This window comes from Artibeus jamaicensis, unplaced genomic scaffold, assembly GCF_021234435.1.
Source record: "Artibeus jamaicensis isolate MK-2021 breed Jamaican fruit bat unplaced genomic scaffold, CSHL_Jam_final scaffold_584, whole genome shotgun sequence".
In the NCBI taxonomy this organism is placed as follows: domain Eukaryota; kingdom Metazoa; phylum Chordata; class Mammalia; order Chiroptera; family Phyllostomidae; genus Artibeus; species Artibeus jamaicensis.
In genome coordinates, this window is record NW_026522048.1 from 8,589,855 (window position 1) to 8,614,748 (window position 24,894).

The 24,894-nt window shown below is 45.8% G+C and overlaps 1 protein-coding gene across 1 annotated transcript in view; it reads left to right on the forward strand.

Moving 5' to 3' along the window:
* The first annotated feature begins 14,256 nt into the window (after positions 1-14,256).
* Positions 14,257-24,894, forward strand: part of DDX11 (DEAD/H-box helicase 11) — an 81,280-nt gene continuing 70,642 nt past the window's right edge. Inside the window, exons 1-5 of the mRNA XM_053658796.1 lie at positions 14,257-14,373; positions 14,863-15,145; positions 17,134-17,212; positions 19,908-20,002; positions 21,361-21,508. Coding sequence (XP_053514771.1) covers positions 21,365-21,508 — 144 coding nt within the window. The 5' untranslated portion in view covers positions 14,257-14,373; positions 14,863-15,145; positions 17,134-17,212; positions 19,908-20,002; positions 21,361-21,364. The remainder of the gene's footprint in view (positions 14,374-14,862; positions 15,146-17,133; positions 17,213-19,907; positions 20,003-21,360; positions 21,509-24,894) is intronic.

Genomic DNA, 24,894 nt, shown 5'->3' on the forward strand with positions numbered 1-24,894 from the left:
GTTGACAGTGTGTTCAGTGAGACAGGGCACAGGTGCAGAAAGATTGCTCCCATCCCCAGGAAGTCTGCGATCTCAGTAGAAGACACCATGAAATAGGAAACTGTCAGTCACCTGGCCCTGAAAATGTGTGGCAGAGAAAGGAAGTGATTTCAGTTAGGGGAGCTGTCAGGGAGAAGCCTGGGTCTGAACTGAAGCCAACTACAAGTAGGAAGAAGAATGGGAAAGTCGTTGTCGGAGGTCTGGGAGCATCGTGAGACCCAGGGACAGGAGTGTCCTCAGAGCTCCCAGCGTGGGGAGAGACGTGGTGTAAAGGGGACAGTCAGCCTGCCCACCCCCATCGTCCTTACTGAGACCTGTGCCCCCAGAGCAGAAGCAGCAAAGAAAACAGCTCCCAGGTCAAAGTATACTTTGGCCACCTTTTCCAGGGCTTCCCTCCCCCTTCCTCCACCCACCCCACAGCAAACCCCATGGCCACGCTGAAAGAGAAAGTGCTGACCAGTCTGACAGTGTCATCTCATGTCATCAGTGAGGCCAGTGCCACTTTGCAGGAGGTGAGGGCTGGGCCATCCAATGAACCTGAGGAGCCAAAAGGAAGAAGGTGGCTGTGACCTTCCTGACTCCCTTCCCCACATTCACAGAATCACCTTGGGCTGCAGAACTGTGCAGTGCTTCTCTAAGTTCATGACAAAGAGCAGGCAGGGTTTGCCAGCTCCTCAGAGTGAAAGGGGCTGGAGTGAACGGAGTGAAAGGGGCTGGAGAGCCTTTTCTCTCCGTGCTTATTTCACCCTGGTCCAGCCCCTGCCCCCCATGCCCACAGTTCTGATGAGCAGCCTAAATGCTCCAGCCTCCTAGTGTTTTCTGAGCACCTCAAGCCCAAAGTCCTCTGCCTCCAAAATCGAGTACTCTCCACCCAATCATCTCCTCTCCCGAACTCCAACACACTCCACCACCTAAGGCTCCTCTACCCTCGGTGCCCTGGATGCTCAGGTCCTGCTTGGCAGGGGGCCTTTCTTGTACCATTCAAACCACCTGAAAGACCCTGCTCCCTCCACCCAGAACAAGATGGTAGAAACAAAACAACATGACTTAGAAGCAAAGAAGCTAGCTCCAAATCATTCCATAAACACTGAGTGTCCGTACACTGCTAATATTACCACAACCTTCATGGCTTAAAGTCATTTAGCTTTATGAGTTCCCAGCAGGGGTGTCCAACCTGTGGCCTGTGGGCCACTTGTGACTTGGGAGGGCTATGAATAAATGCAATCCACACAAAATCGTAAGTTTACTTCAAACATTATGAGATTGTTTTGTGATTATGTGTTGCAATATCTTTATTGTGTCACCCAAGACAACTCTTTTTCCAGTGTGGCCCAGGGATGCCAAAAGCTTGGACACCCCTGGTTTACAGTAATTGAGGCCAGAAGTCCAAGATCAGTCTCACTGGGGAAAACCCAGGTGTCGACTGTACTCAGTTCCTTCCAGAGCTCAAGGGAAAGTTCGCTTCCTCACCCTTTCCACATTCCAAACTCTGCTTGCATTTCCTGGCTCACAGCCCCAGGGCACACTGACTTCTGCTTCCATTGTCACATCTCCACCTCTGAGGCTGACCCTCCTCCCTCCCTCACAAAAACCACTCGACTACATTGGATCCACTAGCATAATCTCCCCCTTTCAAGATCCAAGGTCACATATACTCATGGAGTCTGGGGACTGGCACCAGGACATCTCTCTGGAGGCCATTATTCAGCTTAGCGCTGTGCCATGCACACGCACACACACACATGTTCCTCTCACAAATCAATAACAAGGCAATCTGATTTTTTTTAGTAGGTAAAAGACACTCTTCACTGCAGACAAGATACGAAATGGCAAATGAGTACACACAAAGATGCTCAGCATCATTATTCATGAGGGAAATGAGAATTATAAAACCGCTAGGATTTTCACTGCATACCCACTAGAACGGTGAAAAGACTATTCAGTACTGGCAAGGGTGCAGAGCACATGTAACTCTCATGCACTGCTGCTGGAAATGCGAAATGGTGCAGCCGAGTCGGAAAACAGTTGAGCAGCTCTTTCTAAAGTTAAACATATACTTACCATGTGACCTAGCAAAGCCTGCTGCTCCTCATGAGGACACAAAGAGAAATAAAAACATATTTCCAAACAACGATTTGTACAAGGATACTGCAGCAGCTCATTCTTGGCAGCCACAGGTTAGGCACAACCCAAAAGTCCTTCAGCTGGTGAACAGATAAGCACACTGGGGCACATCCAAACAATGAAATACTACTCAGGAATTAAAAAAAAGAAAAACAAATTACTGATACACACAACGACATAGGAAAATCTCAAAAGCTTACCCTGAGTGAAAGAAGCCAGACACAAGGAATACACACTGTATAATTCTCTCCCGTGAAGTTCTCCAACAGGCTAAGGTGTGGGAAAGAGCAGGTTAGTGGCTGCCAGGGCCCAGGGAGCAGGTCTAGTGGGGCTGACTGTGAGGGGCACAAGTGAACTGTTGGTGGGGAGGCTAAGGCTCTGTATTGTGCTGCTTGTGGTGGCTGCATGGCTGTGTGCATTTATCAAAACTCACTGACCTATACACTTAACGTTGGTCAGTTTAGCACATGTAAATCAGACCCCAGTAAAACTGGTTTTAAAAATCAACTGCATGAGAAAAAGAAGAGTTGGTGAATAAAAATGGAGAAAGATAAATGTTTTCAAGCAGCGGCAGAATCAACTAGAGAAAACCTTGCCACGTGGAAAGATACAGTGATTCAGGGCTGGGAGAACCCACAAGGAAGAGTGGGCTTGTCTGCCTCAAGGTTCAGAGAAAGAGAAGGTGTCACATGTAAGAAATAACACCTCTTTTGTCCCTGATTGGGTGATCAGTTGGTCAGAGCACTGTCCTGGTGCACCCAGGTCATGGTTTTGATTCCCAGCCAGGGCATACATGAGTCAACTGATGAATTGCATAAAAAAGTCCAGCAAAAAATGGATTGTTTTTTTTCCTCTCTCTCCCCCTCCCCTCTATCTTCCTATCTCTCTCTCTCAAAAAATAAAAATAAGAATAAATACACCTCTTTCTTTCATTAGAAGGCACAGAAAATGAAGAAAGAAAGAAAGAAAGAAAGAAAGAAAGAAAGAAAGAAAGAAAGAGAACACTAAGATCCAGGAAGATAAGCAAACATAACAATGTCAGTGTCTAAAAGGCTGGCGGAAGTGCAGGAGCAGCTAAGGCTGTCTGTGGGATTCTTCAAGCACTGCATGTGCCTGACAATGAACCACCAGTCATGCTCTCAAACCTTGTAAATACCTGTGAACTAAGAAGGGAACAGATGGACCAAAAATAGGTGGCTGGTTGCCAGGGGCCAGGAGCTGGGGAAGGTTGGGCAGTGATTTCTCAAGGGCACAGGATTTCTTCCTGGGGTGATGAAAACATTCTGTATTTGACTGTGGTCATGGCTGCACCACCTTGTGCATATCCTAAGAGTCACCCAATTGTACCCCGCAAATGGGTGAATTACATGGGCTCTGAATTATGTCTCAATAAAGCTTTTACCAAAAGAAAGTATTTGCATGTTTGTACAACAATGGGAATGCACTTAGTGCCAAAACACTACACACCCAAAAATGGCTACAATGGTACATTTCATGTTATGCACACCGTCCCACAATTAAAATAAGAAAAATAAAAACAAAAATCAATTGTATGCCATATACCGGCAACAAACAATTAGAAAGTTAACTTTATAAAATAAATTTCACAATAGCACTCCAACCAAAAATATCTAGGAATAAATCTAATAAAAGATGTGCAACACCTCTATGCTGAAAAATACAAAACTTTAAAACATTGCTGAGAAAAAAAAGAGAATACCTAAATAAGTGGAGGTACATATCATTCTTGGATTAGAAGATTCAGTATTTAAGATGCCAAATCTCCCTGATTTGATGTATAAGTTCAATGGAATCTCAACCAGAACATCAGCACTTTTTCAGACATTGACAAAATGATTCTAATATGTGTCCAAAACAGTGTGTTGAACCTACAAAAGCCAAGGCGATCCGAACAACAGAAGAACAAAGCTGGAGGACTTACGCTACCAGATGTCAAAACTCATTTTAAAGCTACAGCAACTAAGCTACCATGTGGCCCAGGGATAGAGGAACAGACCTCTGGAACGAAGGAAGGTCTGCCAACAGACACAAACGCATGGTCACACCTGATGGGCCGCAAAGGAGCCATCACAGTTCACCCAGGGATGGTCGCCTCCCAATAAATGGGGCCTGATCAACTGTACATCCATGTGTAAGAAAAATAAACCTGCTCCACCTCACGCCACAGGCAAAAATTAATTTGCGATGGATCACAGACCTAAACATGAAAGATTTTTTTTTAAAACTTTCTAGAACCCCCAGCACCCGGTACCCAGGCTCTGGCTCCTCCCAGCCCCTCCCTCTGCAGCGGGTGGGACCCAGGGCTTTGGGGCCACTCAGCACATCTACTTAGTCCTGAGCTGGGCTCTGCGCACCCTGCCAGTGCGTCCTGAGCCACAGGTGCTCGAACCTTGGACCACTTAGTTCGGGGGGGGGCGGGTGGCTGCCAAGCTGGGCCCCACCCCAGGCAGTCAGGCGGGCAGCTGACAGGGCTTGGCTCCCGCCCACTGACCAGCTCCCTGAGTAAAGGGCCTTCGGAGTGGCCTTGACCATGGAGGAGATGAAGGCAGCCGGGAGTGCGGTGCAGCCGGCGCCCCTCGGAATTGAGAGAGTGGACATCAGGCCCAAGCATGATGAAGGCGTGCTGAAGGTGAGGGTGGGGGCGCGGGGGGAGCACAGGGTCTGCTGGGGGCGCGGAACTGGAGCGCCCATCGCAGCTACCCTCTGGCCCAGCCTGGGACGGGACAGCAGCCCCTGCAGGCTCCGGGCTTTTGGCGCAGTGCTCCTGCAGGGGGCGGTGAGGTACATGGCCTTCCTGAAGCAGGCTGCACTGTTCTGGAGTTGAGAGGGCTGCAGGCTCCGAAGGGGGCAGCGAAGGTGCAGGGACCTTGCCTTGGCCATTATTCTTCTGGCCGCCTTGGAAGCCTGTGGTCAGGACTCAGGCCAAGCTTTCTATCATGAAGTCCTTTGACATTGGTCCCTTGACGCTGTTTACAAGGAGGCAGGAGACTCCCTGTATGTACCTGTCAGAAACGTGCAGGCTGTTTTGTGCCTCTTTCTGCCCCCATCCCTGGGCACTCACCTCCCCCTTCCTCCCAGGTCATCAAGCCACAAACATGCTCGTGACTGGGGACCGAGTCCTCCTTCACTACACTGTCCGGTTGTTAGATGGCACCAAGTTTGCCTCCAGTCCAGACTCCAGAGACAAATTCTCCTTGATCTGGGAAAAGGTGGGCAAAACCAGGCTTGGTAGCTAGGTTTCCGGGAGGATGTGAGTGTTCACAAGCAGGAACCATATTTTCAGAAGCTTGAGGAGGAATGGTTTAGTGCAAACTGCTGCTTTTGCTGCTGCTGTTGCTCCTTTTTCTCCCACAGTCCAGTAACTCCACTGATTCCTCTCGTTGCTCTGATCACTCTGAGCACCTCACTTCCTCTTCAGAAGGGGCTGCCTTGTCTCTTGAACGTCCTTGTTCCAGAGTTGAGCGGTTTGGTTCTGGTTTGGTGTTTAGGGGTCTGAGGTGACAGCACTGACTGCAGCCACATGTTTCCACCTTCCTGGTCCCATTTCTAAAGAGTGTCCAGCTTCCCCTCGGGCATCGTACCCTGGGGCCGCAGGGCCCAGTCAGTTCCCTGCCAAGGAGGAAGGACCTGCTCACTTTCTGTACCTACAGAAAGGGGAGGTCATCAAGGGTTGAGACGTTGCTGTAGCAACCTTGAGGTTGGGAGAAGCATGTGGCCTCACCTGCAAGCCAGAATATGCCCACGGTTGGGCAGGCAGCCCTCTGCAAACCCCTTCCAATGCAACCCTTCTTTGAGGTAAGCGTCCAGCCAGGGAGCAAGGCAAAGAGCCAGCTGAGGGCCTGGTTGCAGGCCTTCCTGCCACTTGGAGACAATGCAGCCAAAGCTAAGGGTCTGGCCTTAAGGGGAAAGAGAAATGGCAGGGAGGTTGGCTTCACTGTGCACACAGCTTACTGCTGCCAGGACAGAGGCGACTTGGAGGTTTCAGGTGGGAAGAGGTGGCCCTGAACCCCTCTTCAGACTCCAGGCAGTAATGGGCAGAGACGTGTTTATCTCAAGAGCAGTGTCCAGAGGAGACGGGGTGTGATTTGAACCCACAGGAGCCAGGAGGTCAGAATGTGTGTGCAGTTACAAATGACGGTATAGAATGTTGGTGTCTAGAGATAAGAGGAGGGGGAGATGCCGCCCCCTGTGGGTCAGGGAGGTGAGGAAAGTTTCCTCTGAGGAGGTGGGACTTGACACTAGCCAGTCTGCAAGTAGTGGAGCCCTAATCAACACTAAGGACTTGGAGGATGTTCAGGAGACTGCTGAAAGATGTTGGGTCATTTCTAACGCTGTCGGACTGGGCTTCTCAAGTAGCTGAGTTAGGACTGACTAGAACCTGTCCTTACTGTGCAGAGCAGGGAGCGAACAGACCGATTTCCTGAGGTTACCTGAAATCTGGGTGGCCTGCCCACCTCTACCAAAGTTGAGACTGGGGCAAATCCCGAGAACTTGGCAAAAGTGCCACTTTGCTCACTCCTAGCGTGGCTGCCCTCCGGGTCAGACCTCGTCTGGCAGTAGGAGGGACTCTTCTAAATGGGAGAGAAGTTGTGTCTCACTGTTGACAAGTTCGTGCTGACAGGACTTGTGGCCCTACACCGTGTCCCACAAGTAGAGTGGTGTGAGTTCAAGGGCGAGGACCTAACAGAGGAAGAAGATGGGGCAACCATGCAGGGAATATGGACTCGGGACAGAGGCTGTGCCAGGCCTTTCTTTTAAGTGAGCCAAGATGCAGGTGGAAAGGGGGAGTTCTTAAGGAATCATAAATTGTGGTATAGCCTGATTGAGTGGGAAAATCCACAGGGTCCTCTTGGTTAACCAGTTCCACTGGAGGTCTAACTGTTAGAGTCCAAAGGCTTACCTAAGCACCTCCATACCCCTGGGAGCCAATTAAAGTAAATACAGGTCAAGCGGCTTGAGAAAATATGCCACCCCCTGAATGTTGGCAGGACAAAACTAGCATAAACCAACAATGCATATGGCGACAATAGGAAAGCCTTGCTCACTCTGAGTACAAGATCTTTTTGCAGGTGGACGTGTGTCACACACCATACAGAGTGCCCGAGAACAGTGGGGCTTGGGAGAAATCAGAAGACCTGGGTTCCAGGTTTGGTTCTGCACCGCTGGCTATGAGGCTGGTGGGTGAGTTTCCTTCCCCTTGCTGGGCCTACACATGCCCATCTCTGCACCAAAGGGGTAGACTGTCTCCAAGGGCCCTTCCAGCCTGAAACTTGGAATCCACCAGTTTCCTTGACAGTTCATGAGCTCATCACATACATGGTGCTGCTGTTTTTCTCAAGACTGATGCTTGCCACAGTTTAGTTTCATGATGAAAGTAAAATATGACCAGCAATGTCACCTAGTCCCAAAGCCCTGTGGGGGTCAGTGAGAGCAATGCTAACATGTTATTCGCCTTTGTCACTGCGTTGACACTAACGTTGACTCGGGTGGGTGTAAGGCGGGTAAACGGCTGTGCCTGAGCTCCATGCCAGGCAGGGCTGGCCACCAATGCTCCCCACGCGGGCGCTTGCAGAAGGAAAAAGCCACTTTCACTTAGGACTGTCCTCGATGAAGCAGTAAACATTAATTTTCTTAAATCTTAACTCCTGAGGACACTCTTTGGAAGATTCTCGGTAACAGACAGGGAAGCACACATAAAGCCCTTCGGTTGCACACCAAAGTGGTGATCTGGAGGAAAAGCACTTGTGCGGGCGTGTGAGCAGCAGACGGCACTAGCCACTTCTTACACAGGGCACTATTCTTACTTGAAAGAAGGATTCATGGTCTATGAGCATGTAGAGGTTGGTATCTGGTATCAAAAAGAAGTGAGCCAGTCACTTCAATGAATACAAATAACAGTAATTTTTGCCAGTGACAAAATTTGAGCTTCAAGAGGAAATTTGAATTTTGGAAAATTTGCATCTGCCTTTGAGACCTTGATAGCTTTCCACCACTTAATTTTTCTTTCATAAAATGAATAGTAACAAACATATTTTCTATTATATTGTATAAACAGATGTGTCAACATGGAAAAGAGCTCCATAAACATTTCCCAAGTAAGGAATGTATATGATGCTACAAAAGGGGAAATGATCCCTTCAAAGTTGAAGATAAACTGATACAATCTAATGTCACAGAACAGGAAAAGGTCATTAATAGGTTTCACATTCCACATTACGACTAACCTTTAAGAAACCACTTTTTTGTGGAGTTTCACTATAGTATTAAAGATGACTATGCACAACTATTTTTAAAAGCTTAGTAAAATATTTTCTCCTTTTAAAACCACATAGCTGTGTATGGCTGTAATTCTTCATATACTTCAGTCAAAACAACACATTGCACCAGACAGAATGTGATAACAGAAATAAAAATTGAGCCGTCTCCTATTAAGACATTGAAAAGCCTTGCAGAAGTACAAAACACTCTCCCCAGGGTGATGTTGTCCTCGTCCACCCCCCAGGTGACATGAGGAACTTCTGGGCCGTCCTACCTGGGAGGAGGGAGTGCTAGCAGCACCTGGTGGGGAGAGACCAGAGATGCTGCCGAACACCCTGCAATGCACAGCACGGCCCACAACAAAGAATTACCTGGTCCGAGCTTTCAATAGTGCCAAGGCCAAGAAACCCTGATACAAAATAACGCCACTTACTGTTTTTTTGTTTCAAAAATATTGGCCTTAGCATGTAATGGGCTTGTTATCTTTAAGGGACTTTCTAGTTTTCTAATTTCATACTTTTAATCATAATTTAGTAACTACTAATAGGTGTAACTCACATAAACAAAAGCCTTTTGGTGTCCTCAATGACTGGTAAGATTAGAAAGGGTTTCTGAGACTAAAGAGTTTCAGAACTCCTGATACAGACAATAGAGTGTATAGATGACAAAACCCCATTTGCTGAGCAGCCCCCCACAGTCCACTCTAAAGAAGAGAACATTTCATGGCAGGTGTGCCCAAGGGCATGCAGTTTCTTCTCAAGAAAGAGGTCTGGAGTGAGGCAAAGTGAAGGGGTCAGTGCACAGGACAAGAAATACAAGCCTCTTCTGTGTCAGGGTTTTTCTGATCACTGTTAGGAATGCCACCATGACTAACATGCAGTCACTATTCCCACCCAGCTTACTGTCTCGAAGGTTAGAGAGACACAGTAACTGAAATTTTAGTTGAAATACAGGTAGGAAGAAGAGAAATAAGGACGGGGTGTGTGAGATCAGTGGGGATGAACCTTAGGTTAGGGATGTCCAGACCGGCAGAGCTCCCTGGAGGAAGGGAGGTCTAAATTAAGTTTCAAGGAATGAGTAGGAATTTGGTCACTGAGAGTGGGCGGGACACTGGAGGAGAAGGCGGTGTTCCAGGTGGTGGGGGCAGCAGAAGCAAAGACACACAGTTGTGACACAGCAGGGTGCACTTGGAGAAGATACGAAAGGGTATAGAAAAAATGAAAAATATACTAGCTGTGCACACCAGTGAAATACATGTAATGCCCTCAATAAAATTCAGATGTTTTAAAATGAAGAAATAACAGCTCTGATAACATCAAATTATCACTATATTTAAAAGGCTGGTTCTTAATTTAGGTATACTGATACAAAGAACCTATTTGGGAAACAAAAATAAGACTTTGCTCGCTTCTCCTGATACAACGTGAAATGCTCCGGCCACTCCTCCCCTTGGAGACCCTCTCTGTCTTACACTGTCTCTGTCACTGGCTCACAAGGGCTTCCCAGTGTGTTTGACTGGGTCAACAGTTTCTGCTGGGAAAGGAGGGGAAAGCCCAAACCTTCATGGTTCATTAGCAGGAACATGCCCCCCGACCGAGGATTTCACTTGACATTTTCCAGGAAGGATTTACATGGTTAGTTCATGCAAAGACATATGAAGCTGTTTTTCCCTACCAAAGAAGTTGGTCAAGGGAGTTGAATATTTATTTCAAAAGCAGCATATCCACACCATGCTGGAAAAAGAGGTGAACAGGGGCCCTGCTAGTTATGTAACGTAGTAGAGAAGAGGGAAGAGAAAAGGAATGTTTTCTGCTAGTAATCGCTGCCCAACTATTCCCCTCACAGCCATCATCAAAGGTTGAATTGACCCAAAGGACATCCTGGCATTCACCCAGGGTGCCAGGGGGGAGCCTGCCCTTTCCAACAGAAGCTTGGTATTCGGCTTCCAAGAGAAGACAGATTGATACTGCTTGCAGTAAAGAGGGCCAGCCAAGGCCCCAGCTTCGGGCCTTGGCTCCCAGAACCCCCTCAGAGGGCCTGTGCAAGCCGGTGTCAGAGCGGCCTGTGGAGGTCAAACCAGGATGGCCATTTAACCAGCACAGTGGGCAACGTTTTCCCAGGCAGTGAGGCCAGTGATGGGGTATATGGTGGTCAGGATAGGGAGCTAGACAGTGAGGGCAGGGCTGGCTTGGTTCGGTTAGCTGAGGCTGGAGGCAACTCTAGAAACAGGAGAAAGGGCAGGAAGCCCAGAGGCTGTTGAGATTAGAGTCTCTGAGCAGATTGGGGCAAACAGCAAAGGACTGTGGATACTGGCAGTGGGCAAGTGAGCAGGTCAGTCCTTCACAGCTACATGGTTCGGGAGCAGGCAACCTAACTAAAAGGATCTCACCCTCGGAGACCCTGGTTTACACCTCTCTGGCCAGTAGTCCAGTGGCAGAGAGTTACTCCCAGACATTATGAACATCTGCAGGCCAAGGCCCAGGAGGGCAGTGGGTCTGTATGAACCAGAGGGCCTTGGCCTTCCCTCCCTTCTGGGCCAAGGTGCAGGCCTGGACCCAAGCCTTATCCATTGAGTCTCTAATCCCAGTGGTATCACATGGGCACCCCAATACCATGCAACCCTGCTATGCTGCCCTCAAATTTTCCCTCAAATCAATCCTTCATTTTTATGCTACACAGACCTCCCTGTACCATCTCTGACCTTCCCCAAGGGAATAGGTGGCACCACAGGAGGCCATGCTTTGTGGACCCTGTGCTTCACTCACCTACACGCTTTTCCTTCCAGGGACACAGCTTGCAGCTGCATCCATTGTGGGGCCACAGAGTGGGAGCACTGTGGGCAGCTGCCGCCTTCCTTCGGCCTGCAGCATCAGTCCACTTTGAAACACTGGTAATGAAAACGCTCAGAGATGATGGAGTACTGCTGCAAAATAAAAGAAGTGAAGGGTATACAAAGTGAAATAAAGAAAAATATACAGGGAACCAACAGTGAAGGGAGGGAGGCCAAAACTGAAATCAATGTCTTGGAGCAGAAGGAAGAAATAGAGTCAACCAGAATAAAATGAAGAAAGAAGAATTCAAAAAAATTAGGAGAGACTTAGGAACCTCTAAGACAATTTTAAATGTGCCAACATCCAAATCATAGGAGTGCCAGGAGGAGAAGAGGAAGAGAGAGAAATTGAAAATTTACTGGAAAAAATAGTAAAAGAAAACTTCCACAATCTAGTGAAGGAAATAGACATACGAGTCTAGGAAGCTCTGAGAGTTCCAAACAACATGGACCCAAAAAAGTTCACACCAAGACTCATCATATTTACAATGCCAAAGGTTAAAGATAAAGACAGAATCTTAAAAGCAGCAAGAGAAAAGGAGACAGTCACCTACAAAGGAGTTCCCATCAGACTGTCAGCAGATTTCTCAAAAGAGACCTTACAAGCAAGAAGGGGCTGGGAAGAAGTATTCAAAGTTATGAAATCCAAAGACCTACAACCAAGATTACTCTATCCAGCAAAGCGTTCATTTAGAATGGAAGGGCAGATAAAGCACTTCTCAGGTAAGGTCAATGTCAAGGAGTTCATCATCACCAAGCCATTACCATATGAAATGTTAAAGGGACTTATCTAAGAAAAAGAAGATAAAAAACTATTAACAGTAAAATGACAACAACTCACAGCTATCAACAACTGAACCTAAAAAAAATGAACTAAGTAAACTAAAACAGGAACAGGTTCACAGAAATAGAGATCATATGGAGGGTTATCGGCAGATTGGGAACGTGGAGAATGGGGGAAAGGTACAGGGAATAGAAGCATAATTGGTAGGTACAAAATAGGGGAAGTATAAGAATAGTATAGGAAGTGGAGGAGCCATAGTGCTTATATGTATGACCCATGGATATGACTAACGTGGGGGAGTAGAATGCTGGAGGGAATGTATATACTGGGCATAGGGGGATACAAGAGAGAAAAAAAACGAGCAACTGTTGTAACATGATCAAGAAAATATAATTTAAGCCCTGGCTGGTGTGGTTCAGTGTATTGAGTGCCAGGGGCACAATTTTCATTCCCACTCAGGGTACCTTCCTGAGGCCAGGTCCCCAGTGCGAGGTGTGTGAGAGGCAACCACACATTGATGTTTCTCTCTTTCTATTTCTCCCTCCCTTTCCTTCTCTGTAAAAATAAGTGAATAAATTAAATCTAAAAAGCAAAGACTTCCCACCCTAAAATGTACGTTAAAAAATATATACTTAAAGAAATAAACGTTGTTAGGAAAAAAAGTGTTTTCACAGCAAAGGAAACCATCAACAAAATGAAAAGAAACCCACTGAATGAGAGAGCATATTCACCAATGATACATCTGACAAGTAGTTAATATCCAAAATTTATAAAGAAGCCATACAAGTCAACGCCAAAAATATACAATTAAAAAATGGGCAAAGAACCTGAATATACATTTCTCCAAAGACATACAGATGGCTAGTAGACACATGAGAAGATGCTCAACATTACTAATCATCAGAGAAATGCAAATTAACCATGAGTTATCACTTCGCACCTGTAGAATGGCCATCATCAGTTAATGCACAATTGTTGGTGAGGATGTGGAGAAAAGAGAATCCTCGTGCACTATTGGTGGGATTGTAAATTGGTGCAGCCACTGTGGAAAACGGTATGGAGGTTCCTCAAAAATTTTTAAATAGAACTACCTTACAACCCAGCAATTCTACTTCTGGGTATTTATCCAAAGGTATCCAACACACTAATTTGAAAAGATAATATGCAGCCCATTGCATCATTATTCATGTAGCCATGAAATGGAAGCAACCTAAGTGTCCATCCATAGACGAATGGACACAGGAGAGGTGTGGCACAAGTATAATGGGATATTACTCAGTCACAAAAAGGAATGAAATCTTGCCACTTGAGACAATATAGAGGGACCTAGCGGGTATTATTCTCAGTGAAATGAGACAAAGACAAATACTCCATGAATTCACTTCTGTGGGATCTACAAAACAAAATAAAACAAACAAAAGAGAAACTCAGATGCAGAGAACAATTTAATGGTTGCCAGGGTTGCTGGATGGGAGAGGATCTGGGCGATGGGTGAAAAGGTTGTAGAGACTCAGAAGTAGAAATTGCCAGTTATAATTACAACGTGGGTAGGGGGTAAAAATAGTATACAAAAAAAAGCGAGTAGTATTTTAATAACTTCATGTGGTATCAGGTGGGTAAGAGACTTTTCAGGGTGATCACTTACTTCAAAAGTTATATGAACATCTAATCAGTATGTCGTACTCCTCAAACTAATGTTTTATGTCAACTGTAATTGGAAAAAAAAAAAAAAGACGTCCTAGTTCCTGTACAACCCATGCACAACCCAGTAGAGGTGCGTACCGTCAATCGCGAGGTAAAATAACAGGTTTGTACATATTAAGGCCCGACTATGGCGGGGACCGGTACACAGGATTCTCAGTTTTCGGATACAGCACTCAGGCCCTGCGGCGTTTAGTGACTACCCGACACTTTGCCCACGTCCAGGAACTGCAGAGGGCTTGGTACCTCTAGCGCTAATTAGCGGAAGATCAAACATTCTGCATCGAGCAGGAGCGCAGCGGAGGTCCACCATCCAGAGCAAAGGCTGCGCTCTGAAGAGAGGTTCTGAGAGTCCGTTACGCTCAGCGTCCAGCAATCCCACCGCTCGAAAAAAACCACCCCAGCTCGGAACCCGCCGCGCAAACGCAGTGAGGCAAAGAGAGAAAACGCGCCAGAGGCCGGTGTGAGCACGCGCGTGGCGCGGGGGCGTGGCGGCTATGCAGGATCCTATTGGGGTTGGTGTGGTCTGTGGGAGTCGCGATTTTGAATTCAGCTTCGTTCGCTCTGCTGCCTCACCAGTCTTCTCTCATGTAAACCCGTTCTTCCGGAAAACAAGGTGAGCAGGGTGCGGTGTGGTAACAAAGTTTAGGACGAGGAGAAACGAAGTGAGAAAGGGCAAACTCCGGGGTGAGCCTAAACCGGAGGTCTGCTAGGCGGGATTGGGGGGCGGGGAGGGCAGTCCAGAGCGGGAAAAATTTTCCGGATATTTAGGGGCGGGGCTAAGGTGTGATGGACAGGCGGTAAACCAATGCGAAGGGGAATGGGAGGTGCGTTGAGAGTGGGAGCTGCAGTTGAACTGGAGCAGTGCTTAAGAGTCCCAGTAGCTAACGCGCACCAGGGGGTTCAGTAATCCAAGTGAGGTAAGCGCTTTTCATAAAATATCTTGTTTAGTGGTATCTGCAACCTTGTGAGTATGCGCTTTGACCTCTCTTTTACACATGAGGAGACTGAGGGTTAGGGGTGTTAACTGAGGCACAAATACGGCTGGAATCCCAAATTTGGCAGTGTGACCCCAGAGCTCACACTGTTAATGGCTCTTCCCTAGTGTCTACCCTTCAGAAAATCAAGGTGGAGTGAGGTCCAAGTCGAGAAGATTCGGATGAGTGGAACTGACCACATTGTTGGAGGACGTGCCGTGAAAAGTAGCGGGTTTTTCCTACACAGTGTGAGAGCTCTGAGGATGGATGGGGCTGGCGGTGGACAGAGCAGGCTTGTCGGGGCTGGGCCATGCACCCAGCTGTGGCAGTATTGCGGCTCTGCATACTGTGGCTTTGGATTCACAGTAGGTGTAGGAGACGTTTTGTTTTGAGGCGGCGTTGTCTCCCCAGGTGTGTGAAGTTAAAGCGTTTTAGGAGCTTAGAAGCCAGGTAGTGCATGGAACATACTTGTTTCTGCCTTCTGTGATTTCTATAAGATAACACCACCATATGCAGCGTAGCTTAAAGCGCAGAATTTTTTTCTTACAGTTTTAGAGGCTGGGAAGTCCAAGACCAAGGTCCCAGCCTATGCAGTCAGCAGCGAGAACCCCCTTCCTCTCTCGCAGAAGGACTCCTTCTCGTCTGCACAGGGCTAGTGAAGAGAGCTCTCGCTCTTCCTCCTGTAAGGATTAGGACCTCACTATTCATGACTTAATTTTTTATTTTTTAATATATTTTATTAATTATGCCATTACAGTTCTATTTCCCCCTTCATTCCCCTCCACCCTGCACAGCCCCTCCCCCACTGTTACCCCCCTTTAGTTTATGACCACATGCTTCAAGTTCTTTAGATTCTATATTTCCCATACTATTCTTGCCCTCCCCCTATCTATTTTCTACCTACCGTCTATGCTACTTATTCTCTGTACCTTCTCCCCCCTTCCCCTCCTCCCACTCCCCTGTTGCTAACCCTCCATGTGATGTTCATTTCTATGTTTCCACTCCTGATCTAGCTGTCCTCTTAGTTTGCTTTTGTTTTAGGTGTGGTTGTTAATAACTGTGAGTTTGCTGTCCTTTCACTATTTCTATTTTTTATCTTCTTTTTCTTAGATAAGTCTCTTTAACATTTCATATAGTAAAGGCTTGGTGATGATGAATTCCTTGAACTTGACCTTATCTGAGAAGTGCTTTATCTGCCCTTCCATTCTAAATGAAAGCTTTGCTGCATAGATCTATCTTGGATGTAGGTCTTTGGATTTTATGACTTGGAATACTTCTTTCCAGCCCCTTCTTGCCTGTAAGGTCTCTTTTGAGAAATCATCTGACAATCTGATGGGAACTCCTTTGTAGGTGACTGTCCCCTTATCTCTTGCTGCTTCTAGGATTCTCTCCTTCATTTTAATCTTGGCTAATGTAATGATGATGTGCCTTGGCATGTTCCTTCCTGGGTCCAACTTCTTTGGGACTCTCTGAGCTTCCTGGATTTCCTGGAAGTCTATTTTCTTTGCCAAATTGGAGAAGTTCTCCTTTATTATTTGTTCAAATAAGTTTTCCACTCGTGGCTGTTCCTCTTCCCCTTCTGGTACCCATATAATTCGGATGTTGGAACATTTAAAGATGTCCTGAAGGTTCCTAAGTCTCTCTTCATTTTTTTTTGAATTCTTGTTTCTTCACTCTTTTCTGTTTGGTCATTTCTTTCCTCTTTCTGGTCCACTCCTTTGATTTGAGTCCCAGTTTCCTTTCCATTACTATTGGTTTCCTGTGCATTTCCCTTCATTTCAATTAGTTTAGCCTTCATATGTTCCTCTAATTTGTGACTAAAATCCACCAGTTCTGTGAGCATCCTGATCACCAGTGTTTTGAACTGTGCATCTGAAAGTTTGGCTATTTCTTGTTCGCTTAGATTTATCAGCTGTGGGGCTCTGAGTTGTTCTTGAGCCATGTTTTGATCTGTTCCTGCCTGTTATGCATCTCAGTTTCCTTTTCCATTTGATGTTAATTATCTCCTAAAAGTCTGGAGTCTCTTGTTGGGGGTTGAGGCTTTAACACATGACTCTGTGGCAGTTCAGTCTGTAAGAATAGTTTATACCTAAGTAAATAAGGAATGGTAATTGAGGGTTGAAGAACATGAACACTTTAGGACAGTATGTACCTGAGGTTCTTTCACAGTTAATGAGTGTAAAGTTTTCTGTGCTGGTATGTGCTTTAGCACTGGTGAGGCATTCTAGGAAGAACTTGTGTGGGAGGTCACGATTGAGCTCCCTACAACCAACCTAAAGAGGTCAGAAAAAGCAACACCAATCAACCTTAAAAGGTGTACTTAGTGTATCCACTATTCATGGATTTATCTTAACCCTTATTTTTAAATCCTCGCCCGAGGGTATGTTTATTGATTTTAGGGAGAGAAGAAGGGAGAGAGAAGCATTGATTGGTTGCCTCCCATAGGTGACCAGACCAGGCATCAATCCTGCAACCTAGGTATGTACCCTGACCGGGAATCAAACCTCAACCTTTTGGTGCGGGGGACAAAGCTCCGACCAACTGCGCCACCTGGCAGGGGCTAAACTTTTCTTTAACCTCTCCCTTAGCTTTCTGCTGCTTCTGGAATAATGAGATCCATAATTACCACTGACAGTGAATGAAATAATAATAACTGTCTTTCTGTATTGTTTTCTGTTGTCACTCTAAAGTTGTTACTCTACCAAGTCTCTTCACCCTACCTATCCTGGTGAGAAGGGAGAGTGAAGTGATACAAAGTCAGGGCCGGGACGGTCTGGCAGATGTGCGTTCAAAGCTCAGATTCAGGCAGTTTCTCATTGACTGAGGGCAAATCACTTAACATTTCTGAGTGTCAGTTTCTTCATCTGTCAAATGGAGCTAATAAAAATATTGGCCACACAGGGTTGTTGTGAGGTTAAATGAAGACAGTTGGAAACTTAAAGAACTGTCCTGTGGACTAGATATTTAAGTCACGGGGTAGCTCCACCCTTACCTCTGAAGAACAGAAACCTCCACCTACAGCCCCCATGTCAAACTGGCTTTTTATTTATACATCAGATTTTTATTGAATGTTTTCTAGTTGCCAAAGCACCTGTCTCTGAGTGCTAAGGGTAGGGAAAAACAAGATAGACAAGGTCCCTTCTTATATGCTGCTTACAAGGTCTGTCCAGAAGGTACCAAGCCATGTATTATGAAAACTAGAGGCACTTATCGAAGAAGATACAAGGAACATTGTACATAGGACAATGGCACCTCAGTCCCCTTCAGAGGAGGCACCTTGGGACCTCACACAGTTCTCCCAGTTGCCATCAGCAGCCCTAACATATTTTTCGGTATCTCATCAACAGTCTGAAACCTCTTCCATTTCCAAGGTGATTTTAGTTTTGGGAATAGCCACAAGTTGCAGGGCACCAAATGTGGGCTGTGGGGGGCTGAATCAGCTGGGTGATGTGATGTGTTGCCAAAAAAAAACTGTATAAGACACAATTCATCAGAAGGAGTGTTGTCCTGATAAGGCTGCCAATCACCAGTTGGCCATAGCTGTGGCCTTCTGAATCATCTGGATAGTTTTTGCTGAGGAATGTTCAAGCTTAGCACAGAATTTGATGCAGATTCATTGTTCTACTTGCTCAGTCATTTTGCAACAGCCACACAATATACAGTCACTCAATGGCATCTACCAACCCCATGACTAGTAAAGTAAAATCATCGTTCACACATGTGCATTCCAGTCCACTTGCCTTCGCTGCCAGGTTACATCAATTTCATGCAAACAATTCCCATTATGTTAACAGTGGGTGGAGTTTTTCCAGATGGACCTTATATATTCTAGTGGGAAGGACTAAATAAAATAGTGGACTGGCCAAGAAATTCATTTGTTTTTTTCTGTAAGATGGCTCTAGTCATGCTCAGTTGTCTTTAACTACATTCAAGACAACTTTGTTAGATTTTTTTGTGACAGCTTTTACATTGATGTGCCTTAAAAAAAGCATATCAAAATTGGTGAATTTTTGTGTTGGCATTTTAATATTAAGAGCATTTTCAGCATATTATGCTTCATTATGTCAAGAAAGGTAAAAACACAACTGAAGCACAACAAAGATTGGCGTAGTGTATGGAAAAGATACTGTGACTGGTCAAATATGTCACAAGTGGTGTGTGAAGTTTGGTGCTGGAGATTTCTCAGGACAATGTTCCAGGATCAGTTAGACCAGTCGAAGTTGATAGCAATCAAAACGAGGTATTAATTGAGAACAATCAACAATACACAAGCAGGAGAGAGCCAGGCCAACATACTCAAAATACCCAAATCAATAAATTTATTGGTGAAAATGAAATTTGTGTCTTTATTTTATGAGGAAAAAAACGACATGGACTTTTTGGCCAACCCAGTTAGCTGCTAGTGCTAAGAGCTATGAAGAAATTAAACATAGGGTATTGAAATAAGAGTGATTTACAGTAGAGCAGTGTGTGTGTGTGTGTGTGTGTGTGTGTGTGCGCGCGCGCGCGCACGCTCGCATGCATGCACGCACGAATGCGCACATGGCTGTATTTGGAGAGAGGGTATTTGACCACTAGGATGGTGAAGCAGAGGGAGAGGCTTCTCTGAAGAGCTGAGTGGCCCTAACTCTTGAGGACTCATCCTTCCCTGGTGTGGGGGGCTAGGGTGACAGTGGGGAGGGCGGCAAGTGCAAGGCCCAGGAGGATCAGGACCGCCTCGTGCTTTACCCTTGTGTGGGTTGACCAGGGATCTGTCTTAAAAGGTCAGGAGGTACTGATCAGATATTTCTCTTGGGGTTTAAAACTGAGAAACATGAAAAGCATTTTGTGGTAGTGGGAGCTGAAGCTAAAAGGTACAGACAGCTGAACCTACAGACATGGTACAGACCATGTTCAGGCTGAAGTTCTGAATGAGCAGAAGCTGTGAGTAAGCAGAGGAGGTCAGTCAGTGGCTCCATCTGGCATGTGAGTGAGCCAGAGAATGAAAATCCATGGATTTACTGGTTGGTGAGGTTCTGGGAGCTGTTTTGAGATTTGAGTGTGTCAGTAGTTCTAGTGTGCCAGAACTCCCACCCTGGTGGTAGCTTCCATTGTTTTTTCCAGATGGTCTCAATTCTCAATAGGTATCTTTTCAATAAATCTCCCTTTTATGTCTGTTGGTTATCTCCTGCAGCCTGTTAAATTTGACTAAAACAATCCTCTGGACCTCGGTTTGGATCCCTGGTTTTCCTCTAACTAGCTGAGACTTTGAACAATTATTCCATTTCTGTAAGTATCCAGATGCAACAACTGTATCCTTAAGTGTTTTTCAGATTAAATGAGATAATAGAAGCAAAAGGGCCTGTGGCATGCTTAGCACACAGGTGTTCAAAATTTGTTACACGCCTTTCTCTATCCCTTCACGTGGTAATGGTTATTTGATTACATGCCTCCCTCTCGTTATTGAATTGTCCATGTTTTTTAAAGTCACTGTTCTTGTAGTTCATCCTCCCACCTCTACAGTCATTTGAACTGCCCTTAAACTGTAACTGGAAGAACATTATAGTAACTGCCTTTCAAAACCTCATGTTGAACAGACACTGCTGTTGGTTTTATTGAGGCTAGTTAGGTAACAAAGATGCAAATGGTTTTAGGGTTATTAATGTTTGTACTTGTGAAAGATGGGCCTGCTAAAGAGCTTGGAGCAGTGACTTTCATAGAGAGAGTGTGGGACCAGGATGGAAGAGTCAGTCCTCCAAATGGTGACTAAGGGAAGGAAGTTCCTTAGATGCAAATGCTATCTCAGAGAAATCAGGTTCAGAGAGGACAAAAAGATGGCATAGACATGGAGCGGAAGAGTTTGCCTTAGACCTTGGCCTGGCAGGGGAAAGAGATGCCGTGGTCTCCCTTTGTGGAGCTCTTCCAGCTGGGCGCAGTCCTTGTGAAGAGCGCTCTGCCAGTCCGGAGCCAGACAGAAAGCTGTGGTTCTTAAGGCTCAACCATTTTGTGGAGGCAGCTCTGGTTGGTACTGGAAATGGAGGAGGGTAGGGTGAACTCAAGCAATTTGAAGATAATCTGTAAAATAGGGATATGTATGTTAATCTGCACCACATAAGAAAAGCTGTAAGGTACTTGTAATTTTCTGCCAGTGTGCCATGATTTTACTTAGAGATCTTTGCAACAGGATAAAGTGAAGCAAATAAATATGACATGCAAATGCTGCCCTGAGGACAACGGAGAGAAGAAAAACTAAAGACGTGATTATAGGCAACACCTCTGATCCCAGAGGAAATCTCCAAGGCTTTCCTAGGGGGCACTACAAGGCTATCCTAGCAGCAAAAGCATCCCAGGAGAAATGACAAGGAGTTCCCGTACAGGGGCTTTCCTAGGCTTCCTTCTTCTAGAGCCACTTTTGATGTCACTAGATAGATTCCCCATGGCTTGATACGGCTACATGGGGACATGCACATGATGGAGAGAGCATGGTGTGTGTTTGCAAAAAAAAATGTACAACCTAAGGAGAAGTTCCATAACTGGTCCTGCGACTGTTCTCAGGAATTGTTCTAGTTTTTAAACCAGTTTTTTCTGGCTCATCAGAGAACCACAAGGTGTTTTGTTTTTTTGGTTTTTTTGTTTTTTCCTCTTAGGATCATGGCTGATAAAACCCAGGAGGTTGGTGGCATCCATTTCCCTTTTCCTTTCACACCCTATTCCATCCAGAAAGACTTCATGGCAGAGCTTTACCAGGTGTTGGAGGCTGGCAAGATTGGGATATTTGAGAGTCCAACCGGCACTGTAAGTATGAATAGTGGGGCCCAAGAGGGCTCTTGGGAGTCCTTGATTACAATTAGTCAGAGGCTTATTTACCCAAGCAGAGATTTTCATGGTTTGAAGTTGGGCAAAGTAGTTCTTTCAGTTTATTTTTCTGAGCAATGCTCACTCCCCTCTATTAAATCATTAAACACACCCCAGGGTCCACGGAAAATTAGCCTGAAGGTGAATGAGAATCTGAATGGTTACGGAAGCACAGCACCGAACCTTTCTGGATTTCTCTGGGCACACAACTGCTTTGATGTTGAGCAACATAGAAATTACTTTGGTTTATTCACATACTGAATACATTGGTTTAATCTCCAGGAACTAGGTTATTGAGTGCTTCAAGGGCCCTTAAGTTTTGCTTCCTGGCCTGCAATGAGGGATTTATTAGATATTGACTGTTGAGGATTGCTAGGGCTGTGGTGATCCGTTCTTGCTTCTCTCTTGTACTTTATTTATTGTCTTTTATAGCAAGTACTATGTGATAGTAGAATGTATGCGTTGATGTGAGGGTCCCTCAACTAGGCTGTGACCTCCTGGAGGATATGACCCTGTGGTCCTCACTTTTGTATCCCTGTTATCTAGAAGAGCTTGGCCTATTAGGTCCCCAAAAGGCTCTTAGTAGGTGTGTGTTGAATGAATAAAAGAAAGTGACCCATTCCTTTTCTCTCACTTGCTGATGGAAGCATGTCATGTTTCTCGAGATGACATGATCTCCTGAGACAGGAGGAGGGCAGACTGGGGTACTGTACTGTCTCATTTTGTTCTTTCATGTATGTTTAGTAAGCAGGAGAGAACAAGTCTTGCCGATGGATAAAGTGCAGGTCAGGAATGCAATGTGCAGGGGGGGGTTGTTTTTTTAACTAGTATTCCACTAACATTCATACCTTCCATTTAAACCCAGTGCAGTGTGACTTCTACTACCAACCCACCAAAATGTCTTAAGATCAGTAGTGACTTCCTGCTTCATAGATCTGGATATTGAAAGTCCTTATTTTCACTACTCCACGGTGTTTGACTTTGTTGGACTCCTTTGTTGAAAGCCCTGTAAAAATGGTTATCACAGAATACTACATGTTACTTACAAAGTCAAACTTATTGATTTGGTGGGCAGGTGCTTTTAGTTCTTTTGTCTGTGTCTTAGAAAATACACTTGCTTAGCACATTTCAAAATCGTAAGCTGCATGCTGCTATTTCTTTATTTCTTGATTTTAATCATGGGTGCCTTCCTGTTGTGATGGATAAGACGTAGCTTTCTTCCCATTTCTTTTCCCTCTCTGTCCTGATGTAGTAATCTATTTTTAGTCTCTGCTAAGTCAGTATACTCTGATCATTTTTTTCCTTGAATAATTTTGTTTTTCTAGAGTTAATAACTGCCTTTTAAAAGTTTTTTTAAAAATATGCTTATGCCAATTGCTCACACATTATCCAGTGTTCTCAATAGAATACAGGTTTCCAGGCCATAGAAAGTTCAGCACCCATGGATTCAATCAACCTCAGATCAAAAATATTGGGCTGGGGGGAGCTACCTTGTTGCTGACTTGTACTATGTAGTTAGGCCTACAGTGGTTGCTGAACATGTACAGACTTCAGTATAGCAATTACTTACATAACATTTGCCTCATGTTGTCTATTATAAATCTAGCCTCTTGGTCGCAGGTGCCTCCTATCGCCAGAGTCTGGAGAGAGCTGTGAGGAAGGGGAGCTCTCAGCCATGTGCACCACCCCTACCACCACACCCCCACCTTCTTGGTGCTGGCACGTCTGGGGGAACTTGGCCTTTGGTGCTGAAGCAGTGGGGTGTTCCCTGTGGCCAGACTAGTTCCAGCATGTGCGCCCAGCTGCAGCCCGAGCTGGACAAATCTGGTTCAATGTCCAGCCACCTTTGGCTGGCATCTGCCATTGCCCCAGGCAACCTCCACCCACCAGGCCCCAGAGCCAGGCCCCTCCATCTGGGTTTCCTCCCTCACCCCCCCAACCACGCTGATGCCTCCTCATCTGCCCCCCCATATACCCTCGCAGCCCCTCGCCCTCCAGGCCCTGCAGGTGTGGGGAATTGCCCACAGAGGCACGAGTGGCATTGTGAGCTGGCAGCGCAGACAGCAGGGTGGTGGCGGTAGGTTGTGTGCCCCTCCACCCAACCATTTGCTCTCTCCCCCCTTTCTAGGTATCTTGCAGGTCCCATGGCAGAGGTTTAAAGACACTTTGGGGGTGGCCTGTCTGCCCTTGAGGACTTCAGGAGGGCCAGGCCTGGCCTTCTCTCCCTTCCCCCTGGACTCTGCCTCCCCACCTTGAGGTGGGGGAAGCTGGGAAGAAAACAAATCATCTAGACACGATTTAAAGTGTACTGGACGATGCGCACAGGTTATGTGCAAATACTAAGTCATTTTATAGCTAGGACATGAGCATTGACAGAGTTTTATATCTGTGGGGATCCTGGAAGTAGTGGCCTGTGGATACTGAGGAACAACTGCACAGCATTCCGAAGAAACCTTTCATAAGCCGAAATGGCATAAAGTGAGGAGAATCTTCCACTTTCCAAAAATGTGCTTTAAGCAGATTTGTGTTGTGCCATTTTGCTTTTAGCAAGGACCCAAGTTTGCCTAATGAAGTGGGGGATACCTGTATTCCATACCTAGAATTACCATCTCAGTCTGCTAGAGCTGCCACAGCACAGTCCCGTAGATTGGGTGGCTTGAATGACAGGAATTGATTTTCTCATGGTTCTGGGGACTGCAACATTCAAGATTCAGGTTGCATCAGGCTTTGGTTTCTGGAGAGGACCCCTTCCTGGCTTTCAGACTGCCCCTTGCTAGCTCATTTGGCACAGAGAGAGGGATCTTTGGTGTCTCCTCCCTTTCTATAAGGACACCAGTGGTTCTATCTGATCAGGGTTCTACTTTTACGACCTCATTTAACTGTAGTCACCTCCTTAAAGGCTGCTTTTCCAATATGGCCATAAGGGGGTTAGGGCTCCAACATGAACTGGGGGTGGGGGTGGGGGTGCACATTGAGTCCATAGCAGTAATCAATTTCATTTTACTCTGGAGACTTCTGTGAAATGCTCCATCCATTTGTTCTAGTTTGAATTAGTTGCTCGTTAGACCTACTTCACAGCTATTGCTTTATTGAAAAAACATCAATTTTATTGAGAGTAATTGACATAAAAAATGTACACCCTTTTAATTAAAGTGTACAATATTAGTGACTTTTCTGGTTTTGTAATTTTTTAAAAAATGTTTTTTATTCATTTCTGAGAGTGAGAGGAAGGGGGGGGGATATCCACTTGCTGTTCCACTTAGTTTATGCACTCACTGGTTGCTTTCTGTATGTGCCCTGGCCAGGCAAGGAACCTTACAACCTCA